At 35.0% G+C, this 20,601-nt stretch overlaps 1 protein-coding gene across 12 annotated transcripts in view; it reads right to left on the bottom strand.

The window, feature by feature from the left end:
• Positions 1–241: 241 nt before the first annotated feature.
• Positions 242–20,601, bottom strand: part of Drp1 (dynamin related protein 1) — a 31,377-nt gene continuing 11,017 nt past the window's right edge. Inside the window, exons 10-16 of one of the 12 annotated variants that reach the window (XM_067113231.1) lie at positions 18,925–18,966; positions 14,541–14,663; positions 13,310–13,504; positions 12,632–12,685; positions 7,345–7,480; positions 6,186–6,397; positions 242–4,725 (exon numbers count right to left, since the gene is read on the bottom strand). In XM_067113231.1, coding sequence (XP_066969332.1) covers positions 4,669–4,725; positions 6,186–6,397; positions 7,345–7,480; positions 12,632–12,685; positions 13,310–13,504; positions 14,541–14,663; positions 18,925–18,966 — 819 coding nt within the window. In that variant the 3' untranslated portion in view covers positions 242–4,668. The remainder of the gene's footprint in view (positions 4,726–6,185; positions 6,398–7,344; positions 7,481–12,631; positions 12,686–13,309; positions 13,505–14,540; positions 14,664–18,924; positions 18,967–20,601) is intronic. The other 11 variants (XM_067113241.1, XM_067113252.1, XM_067113256.1 and 8 more) reach the window with 11 other exon arrangements.

The raw sequence follows: 20,601 nt of genomic DNA, 5'->3' as shown, positions 1-20,601 counted from the left end.
ATAATTGTTAGGAGAGGATGCAGCAAGATGGAAGAAAGACAATATGAACGGAGGTACAGTAAAAGTAGTAAGGGGCTGCTGCAAAGAACCTTAAGTAATGAATTCAGTGCACGACATGGGGTGCACTGACAGCACAGGAACTGTAACTTCAACTTGACCTCAGTTCAAATTCCTTATTTTCATCTAAGAACAAGCCTGGAAATGATTCTTTGTTGCGATAATGGAAAATAAAACCACTGCATAAAAAGAGATCAACCACTTTTATTCTTATCCTTTATGAACAACGTTATGCATATATATACAAAAAATCAAGTGTTCAAGACAAAATGCGCTAGAGTTCATGGTTCTCTTTTATCACGTGGATATTGCAAAAAAAAAAAAAAAGAAAAAAAAAAAAAATAGACCAGAGGGAAAAGTTGGGATCCTAACATACTGGCTACCCTACGGCAAAACGAAGGAGAGAAAACTAAAGCCTACAAACTGCTCGTTTCTTGCTAACGACGTCCGTCCTACCTTACACAAATCGAGTGTCACCTGCGAAACAAAAGTCTATAAATAACTCTGCTGCAAACTGTTGAGTATTTACAGCTGTACAGTATATAAACTTCTAAGATAAATGAATGCTGACATACAGAACCTGTAAGGTGAGAACAGGACTAAATGCCATACGAAAAGACAATGGCACGTGTGAATATAAAAAAATATCACAACCAGTATTCATTTACTCTTTTATTAAAAGCTTATAAAAACAATCAACATGATATATTTATATATATATATATATATACATACAATTCACTTATTCGCGTCCTGTGGAACATTCACATTGAAGTGGTCATCGTGCGGCACCATAGTTTGTTGTCCCTCTAAACTAACTGGTGTCTCTTAAAGACAGCAGTTTGAATACAGCTTTCAATAACCATGTTTTATCACCATCAAGACTTGCTTTTATGGGAAGTACACTTCACTATCTTTGCATCTATTAAATTAACCTGCTTTTTGTAAGATTCCTTGCATAGGTTGTAGGGCACTGCAAAACATTTTTATAAATTCAAATACATACGGTAATTATAATTCGGTTTCATTAAAGATCGTCTTTTAACTGAAATTCTGTTTTAAATCACCCTAATACTATCCTAACAGAATTTTTTATTTTCATTTATACGACAAGAGAGTCCACGATTGTTTAAAATCTTCTGATACCTATTCATTGTGTGTTACTAACATCACAGGCAACACTCGCCTGTGGGAATTATGTTCACGTTGCCCTTACATTCTAAGACGTTGCTTTTCTTGGTTCCTTCAAACAAATGTATGCAAGAGCCACAAGGAGTGCTTTCACAAATCTGAGTTTGCAATGACTTTTTACAAGTCGGTGAAGGCTATAGTAAGATGATGTCCTATTCTAAGAATGAGAGCTCCTATTATTAATACCAATGAAGAGAGAAAAGTAAATATATTCTAAAAGCTACTTCTACTTCTTCTTTGAAATATTTCTACAACTTCAGTGAAAAGTGTAGTGAAATAGCAAGAGAGGAAAACTGGCTCACATACATACCTCATGAAACATATTTGATTTTTCACCTTCACTGCAACACCAATGCTACGATCAGCATAACAAGAGAATAGTACTGTACTCCAAGTTCCATGTTCAATAATATATCAAAATATATGCACCACATGGAAAGGAAATAAAAACTGAATGAATGAACACTAAGATCATTCCTCAAGAGTTCCCCTTCAAAGTCAGACCTAGCAGGCAGGCGGCCTACCAAATTTAAAATAAATTTAATAAGGGCACTTAGAACAAAAACCTCTATCCTGACTAGACTAAATCAAATCACAATGAGCAGATAAAAACTTTTCACATTCAAACGAAAAGGCGATAGAGGAATACTTAAATCGGGTTATCATAACGCTTTCTTCAACTTAAAAGCAGATATCTGTGCAAGAAAATCTGGGAGATAAGACGAAATCTTTTCTTGGAATTTAATATTGAGTCAATAAAAAACAGTAAAAAGAGACATGAATAAAACATAAAAATTAATTTAAAGGCTCATGAATGATATATCAATAACTGCAAATATAATGAATGTTTAACTCTTATGTCAATTAAGTAACCATCACTGTTAACATGGAAGAACATGAACAAGAAATTAATATACAAAAGCCAAGGTGATATTATGTTGAAGATATTTACAAGAAACCCTCTCATTGTATGAAGACAGCATGTTTATTTCCAGCAATCCCTATCTTCAGTAATAAACACCAAATTCAAAGATCTTTGTGCCTTAAAAATTTACATAAACTATTTGTTCTTAAGGTGATAAAAAATTAACTCAATCTTCCTTACCCATCTGAGATGTCAATCAAAGTCAATCAAAGCTCCCACAATTCACAAAGCAACAATTAATTGTTTTGATAAAAAAAAAATATTTAAAAATTCACAGACAAATTACTGAATATACCTGGAACATAACACTGAAATTACCTAGAATTAAATAAGATGGTGATTTCATTTAATATAATTCATCTGCAGCAGTTGCTCACAAATATTTCTTCCATTACTTCATCAAATACATTCCCTACCACTTCTGTTTTTATAAAATTACTTTCATAATCCATTACCAATGATATAAATGCAGCTTATACCATGTTTGCTTATAATCTGTTTGATGAATCTTGTACACAGCTTTTGACTATGGATGATTAAAAATCACTGACAATCAGCAACCAACAATAACTCATTTGGTTTCCTTAGCTGTTATCTAGGAATGCATGAAATGCCTATGTTTAGGAAATTAATGTTAAAAGTAGACGACCACACAAAAACACTAACATAAAAACTCACACAACTGAACATAAAACTAACCATACACAACAAGAATAATCACTAAAGCATTACCAACTGAAAACTTGAGCATTAAAACTTCAAATATCCTAAAAAGAGCATGGGCAACTTAAATCTGGTAGGAAGCTTAGGCCAAATAAATGGGGCTAAATAAATAGGAACACATACCAAGAGACATTTCCTAAGAAGTAGCGGGGACACACAAGAGTACAAACACACAAAAGTATAAAATGAGTGACAATGTGGGATCAAGGGAGAAGCACTGATTTAATAAAAACAAAACTTTCTGCAAAATAACCCACACAAAATGCAAGTGTATTTTCAAGCATGCCCCATTTGATTTATGAGCCCTGCCCAAAGACCAAGAACCTGAAAGATTATTTGACCTCAGAATGCAAGCAAAATTAAAATAATTTTCCTTTATTCCTAATCGTGTGTTACTAAGGATAAACACTTGAGACGACCCCTGAAAGATTACTACAATTTTAGCAGTTTAACTCAATACTAACTTGTAATTACAACAAAAAAGTTTAACATTTTAATGCTGGCTCTGATCATGTCACATGGTGTCAGTGACCCTGGTAACTGAAACACCTTATGACCTACAATCCTTCTATTAGAAGTGCTGGCATCATTCAATATGAGAATGGATTTCTCAGAACATTACAGAGAAGGTCAAACCTAATTTACATCCACCACCTTATTATGACTAGATAGGATTTACTGACCCTTACGGACATTTGCCTGTATATGCAAGAAATTTGGCCCACGGTTTAATTAAAAGGACAATATTTTCATACACTAGCAGGTCTCAAAACTAAAGTGAAGCTAAGTACAGTACAAAATACACAACACAGAACATTAAGGTAGACCAACGCTACCGTGATTCAAAATAACAAAAACATGGAAAATAATTAAACATAATTTGAGCCTACAAAAGATGATGCATTGCTTCTCCAGCATCAAAGAATAATATCAAATCACAATCTTTCACTAAGAATGGCAAACACGATCCCTTTTTATAGTCGATGATTTACAGTTCTTTACCAGTGTGCTAACTGTGCCTAAGATAATAAACATGCACAAACATTGGGCTCTCATTTTTGGATTAATTCTGCAAAGCCTGAATTTCTATAAGTAATCTGCAGCTACATAAATCAGTGACTACTTGAAGACACATGCCACAGAAAAATAAATCTGAATCCCTTTCAAACTAATGCCTAAACCTTTTGAACAAATATTCTTATTTGAGAATAAATTGTTTTTTAAAAGTATTCAAATATTTTGTGCTGCTGGAAAATAAAATGTATGTACCATACACATTCAGGTTTAACCACATCATTAAAATACATTCAATAAAATCAAAATCCCTCTGTCCTAGCAGTACAACTAAAAATTCAAATACACAAGAGGAAAATTTTTTAATGGTAGCAGTGACCTTACATCAGAAATGAGTTTAACAAGAAAACTAGAATTTATCACATATATAGAGTTCCTGAACTATTTGTCATTCTTATTTGTACAGAAGCTGTTGGGGAAACGTACTTGGATGTTTCTCACTTTCTCGATAAAAAGCAGTCCCTTGGGAGTGTGTAAAAGCAATTACTCTGGCAAAAAGATTCTAGAGTATAACATGGAGACATAACCTTAAAACAAGAAACTAACTTATAAAATGAGTTTCACTAAATGAAAATGAAAAGTGACATTTACACATATGAGAATCTAATGGAGAATAAAAACTAATCTGTTCTTCTCATTTACACATCACACTGTGTCCTCTACACGCCCCGTCTATCCAGTCTTGCTGACAACTCTGACTACCACATGTGAGTTTCACGGATTTCACCAATAATCACGTTAGCATTTTGCAGTGCCTGGAAAAGAAAAAAAAAAACAAATTTAATCACAGCAACAATTTCTTCTTTCTACTTAATATCATACTTAAAATTATTTTCATATAAAAATTCATACTGAATACAATCCAGGCTTTGAATAACACAAAAAAGTGTAGTCGTAGTAAAAATTCCTTCTTTCTTCTTAATGTCACACTCAAAATATTTTCATATAGACACAATCACATTGAATACAATCCAGGCTTTGAATAATACAAAGAAGGGTAACATCACAGTAACAATTCCTTCTTTCTACTTAATATCAAACTCTACTATCTGCATGCAAGCACAATCATACTGAAAACAATGAAAGCTTTGAATAATAGAAAACCATTAATGAATCTTTACTACACAGTTTCTAGAAGAAGAGGAATTTTATCCAGATTTATTTCTGAAAGTTAATTACTTCAAATGCCAATGGAATATGAGTATGCCATATGTGCCAATTCAGCTAGCATCACAGCACCAGCATTAAGTTACTAATGATACCCACTTTCTACCTGATTGCCTTTCAAAACATTATCTTTGAATGCATGAAAAATACTTTTGTGCACATGTACAGTACTGTACAATCCATAACCCAATCTTCCTCATGGCAGATTGTGTCCGTTATCAAGAAATATCCAGTAATGACGTCTACTAATGCAAAACCCCATTGCACAAAAAAATCCTCATACAGCGCATAAGGTTTCAACCAGTTAACTTCAACAATATTTTGACAATGCAACAGTTAAACTTGACTGATTAATCTGTGAGTATTTGGCTACAGGCCAAGCACTAGGGCACTTTGAGCCATTCAGTACTTAACGTGACATAAGAGGGGGCTAGAGTGGTTGGGTAACATGATGGAAAAAAGGAATGGGATTACCCGAGGTAAAGTATTTATCATTATTATTTTATTATTACAGGCAGTTCCTGAGTTACGACGCATCTGGCTTACGACGTTCTGAGGTTACGACGCTTTTCAAATCTATTCATCAGAAATGATTTCCCAGTTTACGAAGCATGTTCCGGGGTTACGACAATTACGACACGAATCCGACAGAAGAAATATGGCTACAAAACAGCATAATAATATAAATCTGGAGGTTTTTCTTATGAAAAGCTCAATAAAAATGCAGTTTACATCGTTTTCAATACACCAAAAGCATTAAAAGTAAGGTTTCTTATTATTTTTTACGATTTTTGACGATTTTGGCTTACAATGATTTTCGGCTTACGACGCGGTGTAGGAACGGAACCCCCCTCATAAACCAGGGACTGCCTGTTATTCAAAAGAATCCTATTTATATGGAACAAGCCTACAGGGGCCACCGACTTGAAATTCAAGCTTCCAAAGACTATGGGCACAACTAGGGGCCAAAGGGACATTGCAAACAACCTTTAATAGTGCTTCCAGTGCACTGACGGCACTACCCCACTACCGGGACAGGTAAACTTACCTTTAACATTTCTGCGGCCTCTTTTCTACGAAGGGCAATTTCTGGAGACTCCGACAGGAAGCTGTCTATTTCGTCGGTACGGTATAGGTGTTTTACCAGTTCGCTCTGGAGATTGTCCTTGACATAATTAACTAAGAAGTGCATAACAGCCTTGGGGACCATATCCTGGATGCTTTTCCGAACGATGTAGAAGTAACTCTTGATAAGCCGTTCTGGAATGCATAGGAATCCAAGTTACTATAAAAGTATTATTGTCAATTAATAGGGAACCAGGCATCTGCAGAATCACAGAGAACTTTGGAACTGGAAAATTAAGTCAAAGAAGCTACACAACTAAGTGACAGAAGGCCATGAGACATGAATAAGTAAAATGTAAAAGGGAGTCACAATTTGCTAAATCTGATGGTCTGGAATTTCTCAATCTGATCAACTTGTTTACAATCCAACACTCTACTTTTGCCTGATTTCATTGAAACGAAAAGAACAATGCAAGATAGTTTTCAAGACTGTCTGAAAACATTTCAGGATTTCTGAGTGATCAGTTTTTGTAAATTCTAAAATATTTTTACAAGAACTCCAGCTTACATGTAAATATAACTGAAAATATAAACTTGAATGAAAAACAAGAACTAGAAAGCTGGCTTAATGAAACTACCAAATTATGACAAGGTGAATTTTCACAGGAAAATGTGAATATCCACAAGTTAATCAGGTGTCTAATTCTCCGGCAGGATAATACTACTGTATTACACCACGAAACTTTTGTATTGAGGAATGCCAAAATACAATGGTTTTAGTCTGCTCATTGCATTCAATAACATGAAATTTTTCTGTCTTATTTTAATAGGTTTTAGTGCTAATTTTTAAAATTAATTATTAATGTAATATACAAAAGCATTTCAATGAAAATAGCGTAGATTTTGAGTTTAATATGTGATATGAAAACATTTAGTGCACTTTTCCCGAGAAGTAACTGTATACACATCCCTTTTCAAGATGAAGCGAGCTACTAAAATAATTACTTTTCAGTCTCACTCTTTCCCAAGTTAAGCACGACACTAAATTACAGCGTACGGCTGAAACTGTATTCAGAGAATCAAATTGCAGTGGGAAAAATGTTGTAGCTACAACTCTTCCAAATTGATGATGTCACACTCACCAATAACCTCACAGTCCTTGGTCTCCCTCTCCGTGAGTTTCCGCGTCTGCTGTATGGGGACTTCGGGCAGGAGATTCACCGGCTTCTGTGGAGACAGGATTCCACCCTCAGGTTGTGGTGGGATCGTCTGTTCGACCTGTCAATGCACACCACACCCACACAAGGGGACTAATAAGCGACAAGCAACTAGTAGGCTGAAGAGGATGAACAACTTAAAATTCTGTCCATGTGGAGAGAGCAGTAAGCAGTGCAGAATAAGAGATTAAAAGGCTAAATTAGTGACAAAAGTGGTTAAGGTCTAAAGCGATATGAGGCCAACATAATTCTACGGATATGCAGTCGTTAGGAATCTTCTTTTTTTTTCTCGACTAATGCTAAAGACGATGCACAGCTAGAATACGTGACGTTACAGAGGCGGGAATTCTACTGGATCATGAACCTATTCAAGTACGAAACATAAGCAGTTTCACTAAATTTTGCTTACAACTACTTTCTGTCAAACAAAAAACATATGGTGCTTTCTCATGACGGCAAAACTAGACCTTTGTATGATCAGCACCAAAGTTATGCAGGTATTCCTGCTCATTCTTCATTATGTTGGCTTCCATCAGCATCTTGTGAAATAACACACTGTTTCCAAAGTGTTATGCTGGAAAAAGATCCTTAGGCCTATTTGCAGATCAAAATGCTCATTTGGTGCACTATAGCTAATCTTCGTCAGTGCTGTATCTCACTGACTGAATGTAGAAAACTGTGAGAGAAGCAGACGGTTTATAATGCCAATGCATAATCTTATCTCTTTTTCCTCACCATTAGTAGAAAGCTGCATTAGGCGTAAGTAAACAACCGTTTTTCAATATTCTATTCTACAACCAAAGTATAGAAATTAGAGACATGTTGTAATGCTTAATTTTGCTAAATGGCAGCTGTGAGAAAATAAAATACCAAGCCTTAACAGCATAAATCATCATCATTATTATTATACAGAATAAGTTCACTAACAATGCAAAAATCATTTTAACTCCTAAAGAACAATTACCATATATTGCCTGGCAATTTTTCTTAAGTTTATAATCAAGATGTAATGGTATTCTGTATGAAAATACTTGTAATAAACATTGAAAATATCCCCAAAACAGGAAACAGGCACTACCTACAAATTATTTTCATCATTTACAATCTGCATAGTTTCAGTCAGTGCCCTGAAAGCTGGGCAGGACGGACCTTGTGAAAAGCCTTCAGTGGGGTCCCAAGCTTCTCCAGGATTGAGAGAAGCATTTGTTTTATGATTAGTTTGGGAGTTTCAGCTTGAGAAAGCCGGAGGACAACACCACACAGCTATCATCCCTCTTCTAAACAGGAGACAGGGTATCCCCTAATATTCCCAGATATGCAATTCAATATTGTGTCTGTGATTCAGATTTGATTTCCATCTCTTTCTTTCAAGCAATCAATCACCCAGTACTCTGTACAAGGGCAAGCTGACCTGTACAGCAACTGAGTACCATCACCAGTCAATGTCAAATAATAGTTCCTCTGCACTGATAATTTAATGCTTTTAAACTTAGCAGAGGTACTTTTCTCAAGCACCTATTCCGACACTTTCATAGAAATGCTCAGAAACTGAGATTTCTCCCAAATTTTTACACAACAGTGCATAGCCCTTTCCTTTCTATATTACCGCTGCAATGTACCTATTCCCCCAGTCAATAGACACTGACCAAGAAGTCTGCAATATGCAGGAAATTGACTAGTAATGTGAGAACACTGGACTCCAAAACTAAGGTTACTTAAGCACAATGCAGGTACCCACTGCATGGTACCACCACAGGCCATTCAACAAATTTTGGATGATTTGCAGTTATTAACTGTCACTTTAACATGAATGACAAGGAATCATACTTGTCAAAAAATGATGTTCAATAACCAACCAAATCCTAACGTATCTATGCTGCATCTCGTAGAAAGTCAAGCGTGAACCCTTTTACCCCCAAAATTGCTAAAAAGAAAAGCCTGAAGCACTACACTAAAGCACAAGCTTAGAAAGAACTCCCTTTGCTTTTGAAATGTTTTCTCTCCCAAAAACTAAAATAACTTGAAACGATGAACATCCTAGTCATTGATGAGTGCTATGTACTATATAATCTTCCAGACATAATCATTTACTAATTTCTTTTTCAAATTTCTATATGCATGCATATTAATCACAGTTTTTGTGTCTGGTTGTGCCGTATTACACACAAAAAGTGATGTCATGAAAATTTAAGAACACTTAACCAAGAAATGTCCTAAACTTCTTGAGGAAACAAAAAACAGCTCATTCTAGCTGGCACAAGTTAGTTGAGATGTCAGCAGACGTGGGTTAAAGTAAGCTGCAAGCTTCTAGTAAGGCCAACATAATTCATAATGTACTTTACTACCCTTCACGACCAATTAGAAAGATATAGTACAGTACATTACAGTACAAAAATCATACTAAATTTCAGTAATGTCCTTTTAAGATTTCATGAGGTATCTAGTACATTACAATATACTGTATGGACATAGAAACAGAGAGTGCTATACTTTTTGAGGCAACTTTGCTTCTGTCCCTGAAGCGGAGATGTTCTTTGACGACCTCAAAAATCACCTACACAGGAAAGCAACGCAGACTTGACTAACTGTCGTTCAGGTGCTCGAGTATAGCAACCCCAAATCCGTGGCCTACATACAGTTAGTAGTAGGTTAAAGAGTTATGAAATATTCTCATAAGTGTGCTGGGTGTGGGGCATTGCATGCAATTCTCACAGTAACCTCTCTCATATTCAATCTGTACGTCATCACAGCTACATCTAAGGTTTGCTTAAAAGTAAATAAAACCTAATTACCTTTTCTCCCATAATGCAAAACAAATGGCCAGCAATACTTCTTGGAAAATAAAGAATCATGATCATGTATGCAAAACCTGCTGGCTCCAGGTATTTCTCACGACGTAAGGCAATGGGTCCCCTTTACCTAACCAGAGCATTTGACATAAAAACTAACAGAAAATTGTCTTTATTCTGCAATATCACGATTTTCAATCCTCCATTTTACTTTACGTAATACAGCATACTGACTTCAAACTGCATTTTAATGAGCAAGAGAACAATAACATTTCAATATATCCTTAACAACCATAGCACTACTTACTTTTTATTATATAAGGTGTTTTCATCCATTATCAAAAGCAAAAAATCAGCTTTAAATGAAACTTATGAAATATGAAAACTTTTAACAAAGTGAACTTAAGTATATTAAAATATGGATTAAACTAAAAAACAATACAGTATGCTGCAACAACAAAATAAAATCTTCAGTTTCTCAACTTATTCAACTTTAAAAAAGAATTTAAATCAGAGGATGAACTATAACATTTTTTCTAAATATATATATCCAAGTCTCTGCCTATAACATATACTTACCCCAGACAAACATTATCAGTTCCATCTAAAAATTTCCTAAAATGTCAAATAAAAATGACAGCCATTACAATTCACTGTACTAATCTCTCTTTGAGTAATTCCAATTCACTGTACTAATCTGTCTTGGAGTAAATGTCATTTGATGTTCGTAATACACAAAGAAATAGCTCCCTTACTTGCTTTGCTGTAACTATACAAACAAATAGCTGTCTCTTGCTTGCTCTGCTATATCTATACATACATATAGCTCCCTTACTTGTTTTGCTGTAATTACACAAACAAATAGCTCCCTTACTTGCTTTGCTGTAACTAGACAAACAACAGCTGTTTCTGACTTGTTCTGCCGTAACTATATAAACAAATAGCTGTCTCTTACTCGCTCTGCTTTAACTATACAAGCAAAGAGCTCTCTCTTATTTGCTCTTCTGTCTCTATGTGGCAAATACAATCATGTAAGTCCAAAGTTGCATCTACAGTCTTTGCCAAAAGGGACAGGGGAAATACTAAGGACAGAATTTGTTTCGAATTGGTTGTCCAAGATTGTTTTTTCATTCAATAATCAAAATGAGGGCAGGATACCACCTCCCACTGTGGCAACAATGTATTCTAATATAAAACACGGAAGCTTCCATAGTTACATCATGTACTCTCGTGATTAACAACACTGTAAAAAATGGGTCGCACCATGAATTTCCATGTTATGACTGTCAGCTAACCAACGGTAACAACAAATTTCACTGTCCTGTATAAATGTTTGTGATTTTTAATATAAGGAACTACTACAGAGAAGAATTATGGGACAAAACCAATCCTGGAGGCCCGATAATAATAAAAATTCCAATTTCCCCTTTGTCATCCTTCATCTCTCAAAACCCCCCAAAATAAACTCAAAACACTGTCAAGTTCATTTCAAAATACTTCTGAATCTCAGTCCCATGAAACAGGGGGACAAGTACCATATACACAAGCACAAAAAAGTAAACACCTTTTAATCCCAGAACATTACTAACGCACCTGACAAAATGCATCACCCGTCCTAAATTTAGATAACGTACTAAGACTAAAGAACTTAGACATATAACCAGGTATCCCCCTAATACAGTATTCAATATACAGTTGGTCCTTGTTATCTCCAAATTTTTTCGTTTGCAAATATAAGTATTGTATCTGTGTCACTTTGGTAAAACTTAAAATAGAAAATGATGGCTACTAGGGAAATCTACATATAAGAAGAAGATATTTAAGTGTACTTAAATATATATATAGCACTGCTTAGAGTGTACAGTAATGTATTAAAAGAAATTCATAAAATCGGGAAACATGTAAAACTCTAAAACAATATGTGTAAAGTGAGAAAGAACCATTTTTTGGTCATCTTTGAATGTGCATAAAACAAATACCTTACTAAACTGTTGTGCAAACAACTATAAATTACCAAGAATATCAAGTATACTACATGATTAACTAGCACTTAAACTGTAAAACCTATCCATTGCAGATAAAAGGACCAGCTGCATATTGTGTTCACTCTAGGATACGCAGCCCACTCACAGTGAAGTTTCTGCTTGCAGAACCATAAACTTAAAAGTAAAACTAATCTTAACGAAAAACTTAATGTTTAAATCATACTTGATTAAATTTAGCAGGCAAGCAATTTCTTAAACTGAATCTCTTGTTATCTACAGACAAGCAATGAAAAATACTACGTTAAATCATCAAAAATGACAAAATAATGGCTGCTGAATCACCCATCATCTTCCCCTACATTCATTTCAGAATCATCTTAGGAACTAAATCAACATGACCATACTCCCATCATGCATAAGGCGACCAAAAGAACCAACCTCTACTCCCGTGCACGGGTTAGCGATAGCCTGAAAGGCTGACTCAGCCAGAAGCTACGTCCCAACATTCACACGAACACGGACGGAGAAATTGAAAACTGTATTTTAAAAATCTGGCTACTGGGTTGTTTCTGGTGAAGAACTTTGAACTTTTAAATGTTTTGATACAAAACATAATAAATAAAATAATCCTATGCATGAAATATTTCTTTATTAGGGCTGATGAAATTGTAGCTTGCCAGGAAAATGTACAGCCGATTGTGTTAAGAATGTAAACGAAATTATACTGTTTAGCAAAGAAGGCTGACACAGGTGTCCTCTCATATTTACTAATAATTTATCTGGATATAAAACTGGTCAAGACTTTGTGTATATATAAGATAACTATCCTGAAGGACCATGTAATTAATGTTGAAATAAAATATTTTTTTATTAAAATTGTGTGCTTAAGTTTGAATGTTACCTCCAAAGAAATTGAACTTAAAATATTTTAGATGGAAGACCACAGAGTATATGAGTGTTTTACCTATATATGAGCTATAATATCTATATTTTACCAGTATCAGGGCTGAGAGATACTACTTATAATCATAACAATTAATTCTTTGCTATTTTTCCCTTACACAAAATGACTCCTTTCCATACAAAAAGTTAATCAATCCAAAGCAATCATGTTACCTGATGCGTAGGTGTTGTGTTGGGTGACGATTCACGAGACATCTCCTTGCTGGGAGCGTTCGCTTCAGGTCTGGGTCCCGCAATCAGTGACGAGAACCAGTTGGAATTCGCTGCCTCTTTACTATTGCCGACGATCATCAGGTCATTTGGGGGCATGCGGCCGTACTGCTGGTCGGGCTGGTACCTCGTCATGTTCTGCAAGGGAGGACAAATTACGCCACTCTTAGTGGAGGTGTCACGAAAATTTGATATCTTTCAATCATAAAACATAAAAGCATAGACAACAAAAGTACTAATGTCAAACTATGAAAACGGTAGTTAACTGAGAAAAAAAAATAACTGGAAACAATAAATAAAACATGCAAGCACTAAACAGACATAAAACTGACTGACTAAATAAAGCAGGCTTCGTAACTCGAAAGTCCTACAATCTAGATATTAGTCACTAGCAATTAACTTTGGTTACATAAGCCAAACACTTCTAACCAGTGGGTACAGTACTCCTCTTGCAAAAAGGGACCTCTGGCCACCACCAAATAATCAATGCCAGGATTAAGTGTGTTAATTTAGTTGACATAAAACTGGACAACTTCTGGATACAGTAAAAAGCTTAGAGTATCACAACCACTTTCCACATGGTCGATTAAAAATACAAAGTTAGATCTACTTATCACTTTAGTAACGTATTGTTCTACAGTGCTGATAAGTTTTAGAACAGCCACCAACTCTCCCAAGCTCTAGATAAAAGTGAGATAAATCACCATCATAGTGCACTAGGACTGAGAACTTAATCTTCCTAGTGAGCTCAATTTCATTATCAATGGTCAATGCTACAACCCTCAAATTGACAATGTATTTTACAGTACATTCATTTATAGGATGTGAATAAATCTATTAATACAATGATCTTCAAAAAAAATGTTGATGTTCCTGTAAATGAGGAAACTACTAAACCAGTAGACACAAATACAGATGATCTAATAACAAAAAAAGGCGATGTTCTAACAGCTAAAGCAACCAACCTTGTATAAAACTTCCATTTTCTGATCAATTTGAATATGATGAATTAGAAAGTAGCAAATTATATAAGAGCCAAACCTGAATAGAGCCCGTACACTAAAATACAGTGAACTGCGATTCATTAAAAACATATCTACTTAACCTAAAATACTGTACAGTGTTTTCCTCCAATCTACAGTGAGCTCCTTAACAAGAAGGCAGACAAATATACCTTGGAAGTAATTCTGAAAACACCAAACCATTTCCGCAACTTCAAACCCCACTCCCTCAACAACAACCTGAGAGACTTCAATTTCCGACAGGGAGGCGCAACAGGAGCTGTGCTATTACTAGACTGAAATACAGTAATAATCAATAGAGTACACAATAAATAGGTCTTAAATAGGTCCTCCATTACTCTTTCTCTCCTGTTGTGTAAACTTTCTCAAATTTACTTTCTAATTTACTATTCCTAGTGTATAATCATTGAATTAATACGACATATGCAATATACAAAAACATGAGATATCATAATATTTCCTGAATAAAATGGATCGGTCATAGGGTAGTTTATCAAATACCCATGGGTCAGATGAGTATCCAATTCAAATTCTGGAAAAAATTGTTTCAATGCAATATTTTTGAAAAGAACAATCCCAAATCTGAGAGTAAACAAAACAAAATATGTATACCACATGCACTACATATACCTTTCTACAAATATCTGGATCCTTCCTATGGGCTATAACCAATACTAGTTTCCCCACTACCTGATAAACAGCACCGGGGATTAACTAAGAACACAACAATGCACAGTCCGACATATGCTTAGGATAATGCTACACAGTAAAATTTGAAATTTTATTGAAAACGCTCACTCCAACTGACCTTTCCCTCAAGTAATCTATGTATGAAAAAGGCACCAAATTAAAATGAATATGGAATTCAACCAATAGCAGCATTCAAAATGATTAAGACAACTTACAAATTTGCTATTTAAGTGCTCAATGGAAAAAACTGTATGACTGTGATATATGTCTAAACCTATTCTTACATTATAATAAGTTTTCAATCTCTCCTTGTAAAGATACTTTTCATAACTGGATGGTAAAATAATAAAGAAAAGTAATACTGAGAATGGAAAAGATATCGAGACGAAGACAAAACTCCAGTTGCTATCCCAGTAACTGCAAAAATAAAAATATAAAACACAACTACACAAAAATTGGAAAATCATAAAAAAACTAATCTTAACAAGGCACTTCCATTTCATTATACTTCATTTTCTACAAATCAAGTATAATCTAGCTATCGTGTGAAAAAATATCTAAGCATGGTAATTCATGGACGGGGCTAGACAACGTAATAACAGCATGCTACGTTCAAATCACAGAAAACTCACATTACTGATACATCGACAATGCCATCCCAGAGAAAGAATGCAAATGAAACATCAAATTAGACAACACAAACTTAGAGAAACACAAACAAGTGGAATGGATTAATAAGTTTATGTGGTTAGGACATCAAACAGGGACATTTTCTGTTAAGATTATAGGGAATATTTGAGTGCAGGCTAATTTCACATTTCTAACGACCTTAAACAATACTGTAGTGCCGATTTTACCTGTTGCACCTGCAACTGGACATTACTTAACCTGTCTCCCCAATCATGGATCAAGTATGTATAAATGAAACTCTTGGCAACCCAGTGTCTACAGCCAGACACAATCATACACAATCAATGCTTAAAGTTTATAAAAATAAGATAACCAAAAAGGTACAATGAATGTGATAAAGAGATCTCAGAATAGTCATGTTAAAGATGCATGGCACAAAAACAAAAGTTGACACTGTATACTGTACACACTGTTGAAACTACATAAAAACAATGGAGCATGCATTATGCTATCTACGCTACTTCAAGTCCATGCTAAAATACACAGTAACGTAAAACTCCTTTAAGAGAGATTCCAAACCCTATGCACATGCAAACTAGTATTTATTCTCTCAGCAAAAAATCTGTTAAAAACACTTTACAGTATTCATGATCTCTTTACAGGTAAGTTATTGCCACGTCAATGTGGAACAACGAAGATTTTTTCTCCAGAATATCCTTAGATACTGGTGAAGATAATTTTGTATGCAGAAAAGATGTGAATAAAATAAATACAGGTTGTTAACTATGCTAAAAGAGCCACAAAAATACATCCCACTAATTGGATGCAGTGAAAAAGAACTACTGTGGTTCTATCTGTACAATAGGCAGAACCTCTTACACAAAATACCCTACGCCACGACAAAATGCTTTACTTCTAATACTGCGTGTTTGAGGTTAATCCTTTCCGCAAAACACTAGACAAGTGTTTCATCATTAAATTTCAACCAGATCGCCATGTCATGAATCTCAATTTTCTAAGAACTGGCCTTTTACAGAGATAAATATCCATAACCTACTAGCATCTACCCAAGCAAATCCTACTCGCCTGCAAACGTCAATACAAATTAACATGCATGTGATAACGTACACATGGATCATTTCAAATGATGGTAGTCGGACTTGAAAAACAACAACACTGACCATTACATCAATAGGTTGCACATCACCCAATCAAGAACAGTTAATTCACTGTGAATCAAACAAAACTGTGCAGTATTTGCTGACCACCCTTGATCATCAATTATGAAATGACAGTACCAGGCCAATTATTCAATGCTAGCGCATCAATTTTAGGATGAAAAATTAAGATACCACATGGAAACCAGACTACTAACAGAATTGGAAAAGAAATACTACTGTAGCTAAAGTGTAATCTTTTAAATTATCAAACTTCATCCACAACCATGGCTACCTCAACTAAAATAAAAGTAAAAGCTGAAAATTCTAAGTTCTAATAACCACTCTGACCCTACAGCCTGTGTTTTTAGGAGCTGACTGTATATCTGCGCTCGCAATCACTGAAGCTTCTACCTTCCTTCTGACTGGCTGATATGGTGCAGCAGAAGAGAATAAATACATCTCTTAACACAGTTTCAAATTTTGGTTATCATCACCCAAAGAAAACAATAAGCGAGGACTGCCTGAATATCTAAAAACTGTTATCTTAGAATTATTTCCTTGTATATCCATGCTAACAAGAACCAAATCAGTGACTGCACACTCGGTTAAAAAAAATAGGCACAAACACTGCACAAATGACATCTTTATTCTAGCATTGAAAATTAGCTTCAATGAGCAGAAATATACCATCAGCCCCAAAAAACAAGACCAATATACACCACAATTAGCATTCCACTGTATGTATGAACAAAAGCAAGAAAGGCTATGATTTTGTACTCCGACAAAGTCAAATTATGCGAACAAGAGTAATTAAACAGAACAGTAGTTCTACATCATTTTCTTCGCCACTGCCTTGAAGGATGGCCAACTCGATACTTATCAAGATGCAGGCTGGTCCAGATCTAAAGAGTTCTCTTGCCACAAAAAATAAATAAAAAGAACCTTTAAAGTGCACAATACAGTGAACCCCCGGCTATTCAGCGAGGATGTGTACCATAACCGCCCCCCCCACAAATAGCTAAAATCCATGAATACTTAAAGCCCCTCTAAAAACACTTAGAACTGCCCATTTTGACAGTTTAAACACAAGAAAAACCCTGTAAAAATGCTTATACCTGAGTACTTTAATAGTTTTATCACAAAAAGTGCATTTATTCATGAAAATTATATGAAAATACAGTAATTAGTGAATATTTCTCCGTGAAAATACCGCAAATGGGCGAATTTTCCATGAATAATGGGTAGATTAGGTTCCACAGAGAAACCATGAATAAGTGAGAATCGTGAGAAGCATCTGGGATTTCTGTACTAGGGATTCTACAAAAAAATTAACCTAGAATTTTGTCATCTGTAACATGACAGAAAGCATACTCTAGTGGCAAGAATTCACATTCATTCTGGCAAAAGCATCAACCTAAACAAAATCATACTAACAAAAAGGCAGTGTGCAAACCAGACACTCTGTCCACTAGAGGGTTACACTGTATTAAGCAAAATGAGTTCTAAATGGTGAAGTACTTCTATTTCCACGTAGCTATAAGCTGAAGGTATCCAACTGACAAATTAGAAAAAATATTAACTACAAATGCTTTACTCTGACATAGTAGTTACCTACAGTAAATGAGACCATGGGATCATAGTTTTAGACTAAAAGATAAAAGATAGAAATTGGGGCAAAGTTGAGTTGCAGTTTGACAGTTATGTAGAACAACCAAAGGAAACAGATGACAAGTTAAAAAAAAAATAAAGGCAAAGGGCAATGCAACTGGTGGCAACAGAACCCCTGTCTACAGTGCACCTGACATGAAACACTGTAAGCTGTAAATGCCTTTAAAATTAAAAAAAATTATGCTAACAATCCCAGACATTCAAAATAAAAAACCTTCACTAAAAATTTTCTGGTCATCACAACCAAAAGAAAAATACATGGGGTCACTGTGAACAAACAAGGTTTAGTAAATAAACAAAGGAGAAGCGTATCTAGTATTAATGGGAAGCAGAGAAGCATCTTCCGAAGCATCCAATACCCTTACAAGAGTGATCGAGAGCAATTTACCTGTCTCATAATGGGATCCATGTAACCATCTACCATCAAGTCCTTTAAAAGAAAACTCATATTCAACTATACAAAACAACACTGTCAGTTTAAAATAAAATCTTGCTTTGTAAAATTCAATAAATCATTAGTAATTCGAAATATTCAAACTAAAACACTGATCAAAAGTAACAAGCACATCGACTATTAAAGGGTATGAAAGTAAAATGAAAATACCACAAGCTCGTAGAGAAAAGTTGAAAATTTAGCTCACTGACTTTGATTAGCATCAAACAGCACAGTTAAAAACACTGCAAGTCTGTATACAACATTTACGGCTATATTGCTGAATAAGTCAGCATAAATAAAGCAATCTTTCTTGGTAAATCTTAAAAACAGAGACATTTTATACAGTAAGCATTGTACACAGACTGAATTATTGCTAAAAACAACACATACTATCTCTAAATTTTAACTTTAACTACAACTTTTCACTAAAACTGCCCGAACACCAAACAGTCCCTTGCCCTCATCTGTTGTGAATCCCAATTAAAACTTACCATCTTCATCTGTACTGGATAAAATAAACATTAAGAATATACAGCCAGCAGTCAAGTCCTGTTTGTCCATTACCCCCTCTCAGGTCAATAAAATAAATGATACTAAAGTTCTGATTTTATCTGTGTCGTGAAACTAACAAATTCTGGAAAAATGCCCTCACATCTAAAGCCACCTGATGACAAATATACCAATTAAAGCATGAAAACAATAACATGAGTTTGGCTCTACAAAAAGGGAGCTTACCCATGCAAGGCAATGGGGTTGACCACAAATCTTTAGTTGCAAGGAAGAGCAACTACAGAAAGGTGCTTGAAAAAGGAAATTGTATATCCCTACTACAGAGAAATAAATTGCATCAACTCATGTTCTCCTGTCATTAATATAACTCTGTCAAGTGGAAGCAAAACAGAAGACTCTAATATACTGAATACTTATATACAATGAAACTGTTAAAAGTGATCTTGTGGATGATGACAGAGTGTGTATGGGTGAAATTGGCTTGTTTCCTGATTATTGTGAAGCAAACTAAAATGAAATTAAATATAAAAATTTCCCATGATTTATTTCTTGTGGAATGGAATATAAAATTTAGGTCAGAGGCCAAGTGCTGGGACCTGAGGTCATCCAGCACCGAAAGGGAAACAGAGTAAAAAGGTTTGAAAGGTGCAACAGGAGAAAAACCTCGCACTATGAAACAACTGTTAGGAAAGGATGGAAAGTACGATGGAAGAAAGAGAATATGTACAGGGGTACAGGAAAAGAGATGAAAGGGGTTGCAGCTAGGGGGAACAGGGTAATACCTACAGTACATGCATGAGGTGTACTGATAGGACTACCTCCCCTACAGGATTTATTTCTTGTGATCTCCCTTCACCTTCTCACAACTGATGAAAGTCGGAAGTCAAGTTTGTCTAATTTTAATCAAGTGATATGTTTATTAAAAATCAAACATTATTACTTCAAGAACAAGTCTCATTTCTCATCAGCAATGCAAATCACACGATTAAATCTCCTGAACACAAAAATGGCAACAAGGTTTTCACTTTTTCAAGCAGCCTAACCAGCTCATAACCACAGCAGTTCAGACATTCAGTTCACAAGTCCATTTTATACAATCATACTAGAAGCCTGTGGAAA

This window comes from Macrobrachium rosenbergii, chromosome 2 (genome assembly GCF_040412425.1).
Source record: "Macrobrachium rosenbergii isolate ZJJX-2024 chromosome 2, ASM4041242v1, whole genome shotgun sequence".
Taxonomy (NCBI): domain Eukaryota; kingdom Metazoa; phylum Arthropoda; class Malacostraca; order Decapoda; family Palaemonidae; genus Macrobrachium; species Macrobrachium rosenbergii.
Note: the sequence above shows the minus strand (reverse complement) of the source record. Positions and strands in the feature narration are given on the sequence as shown.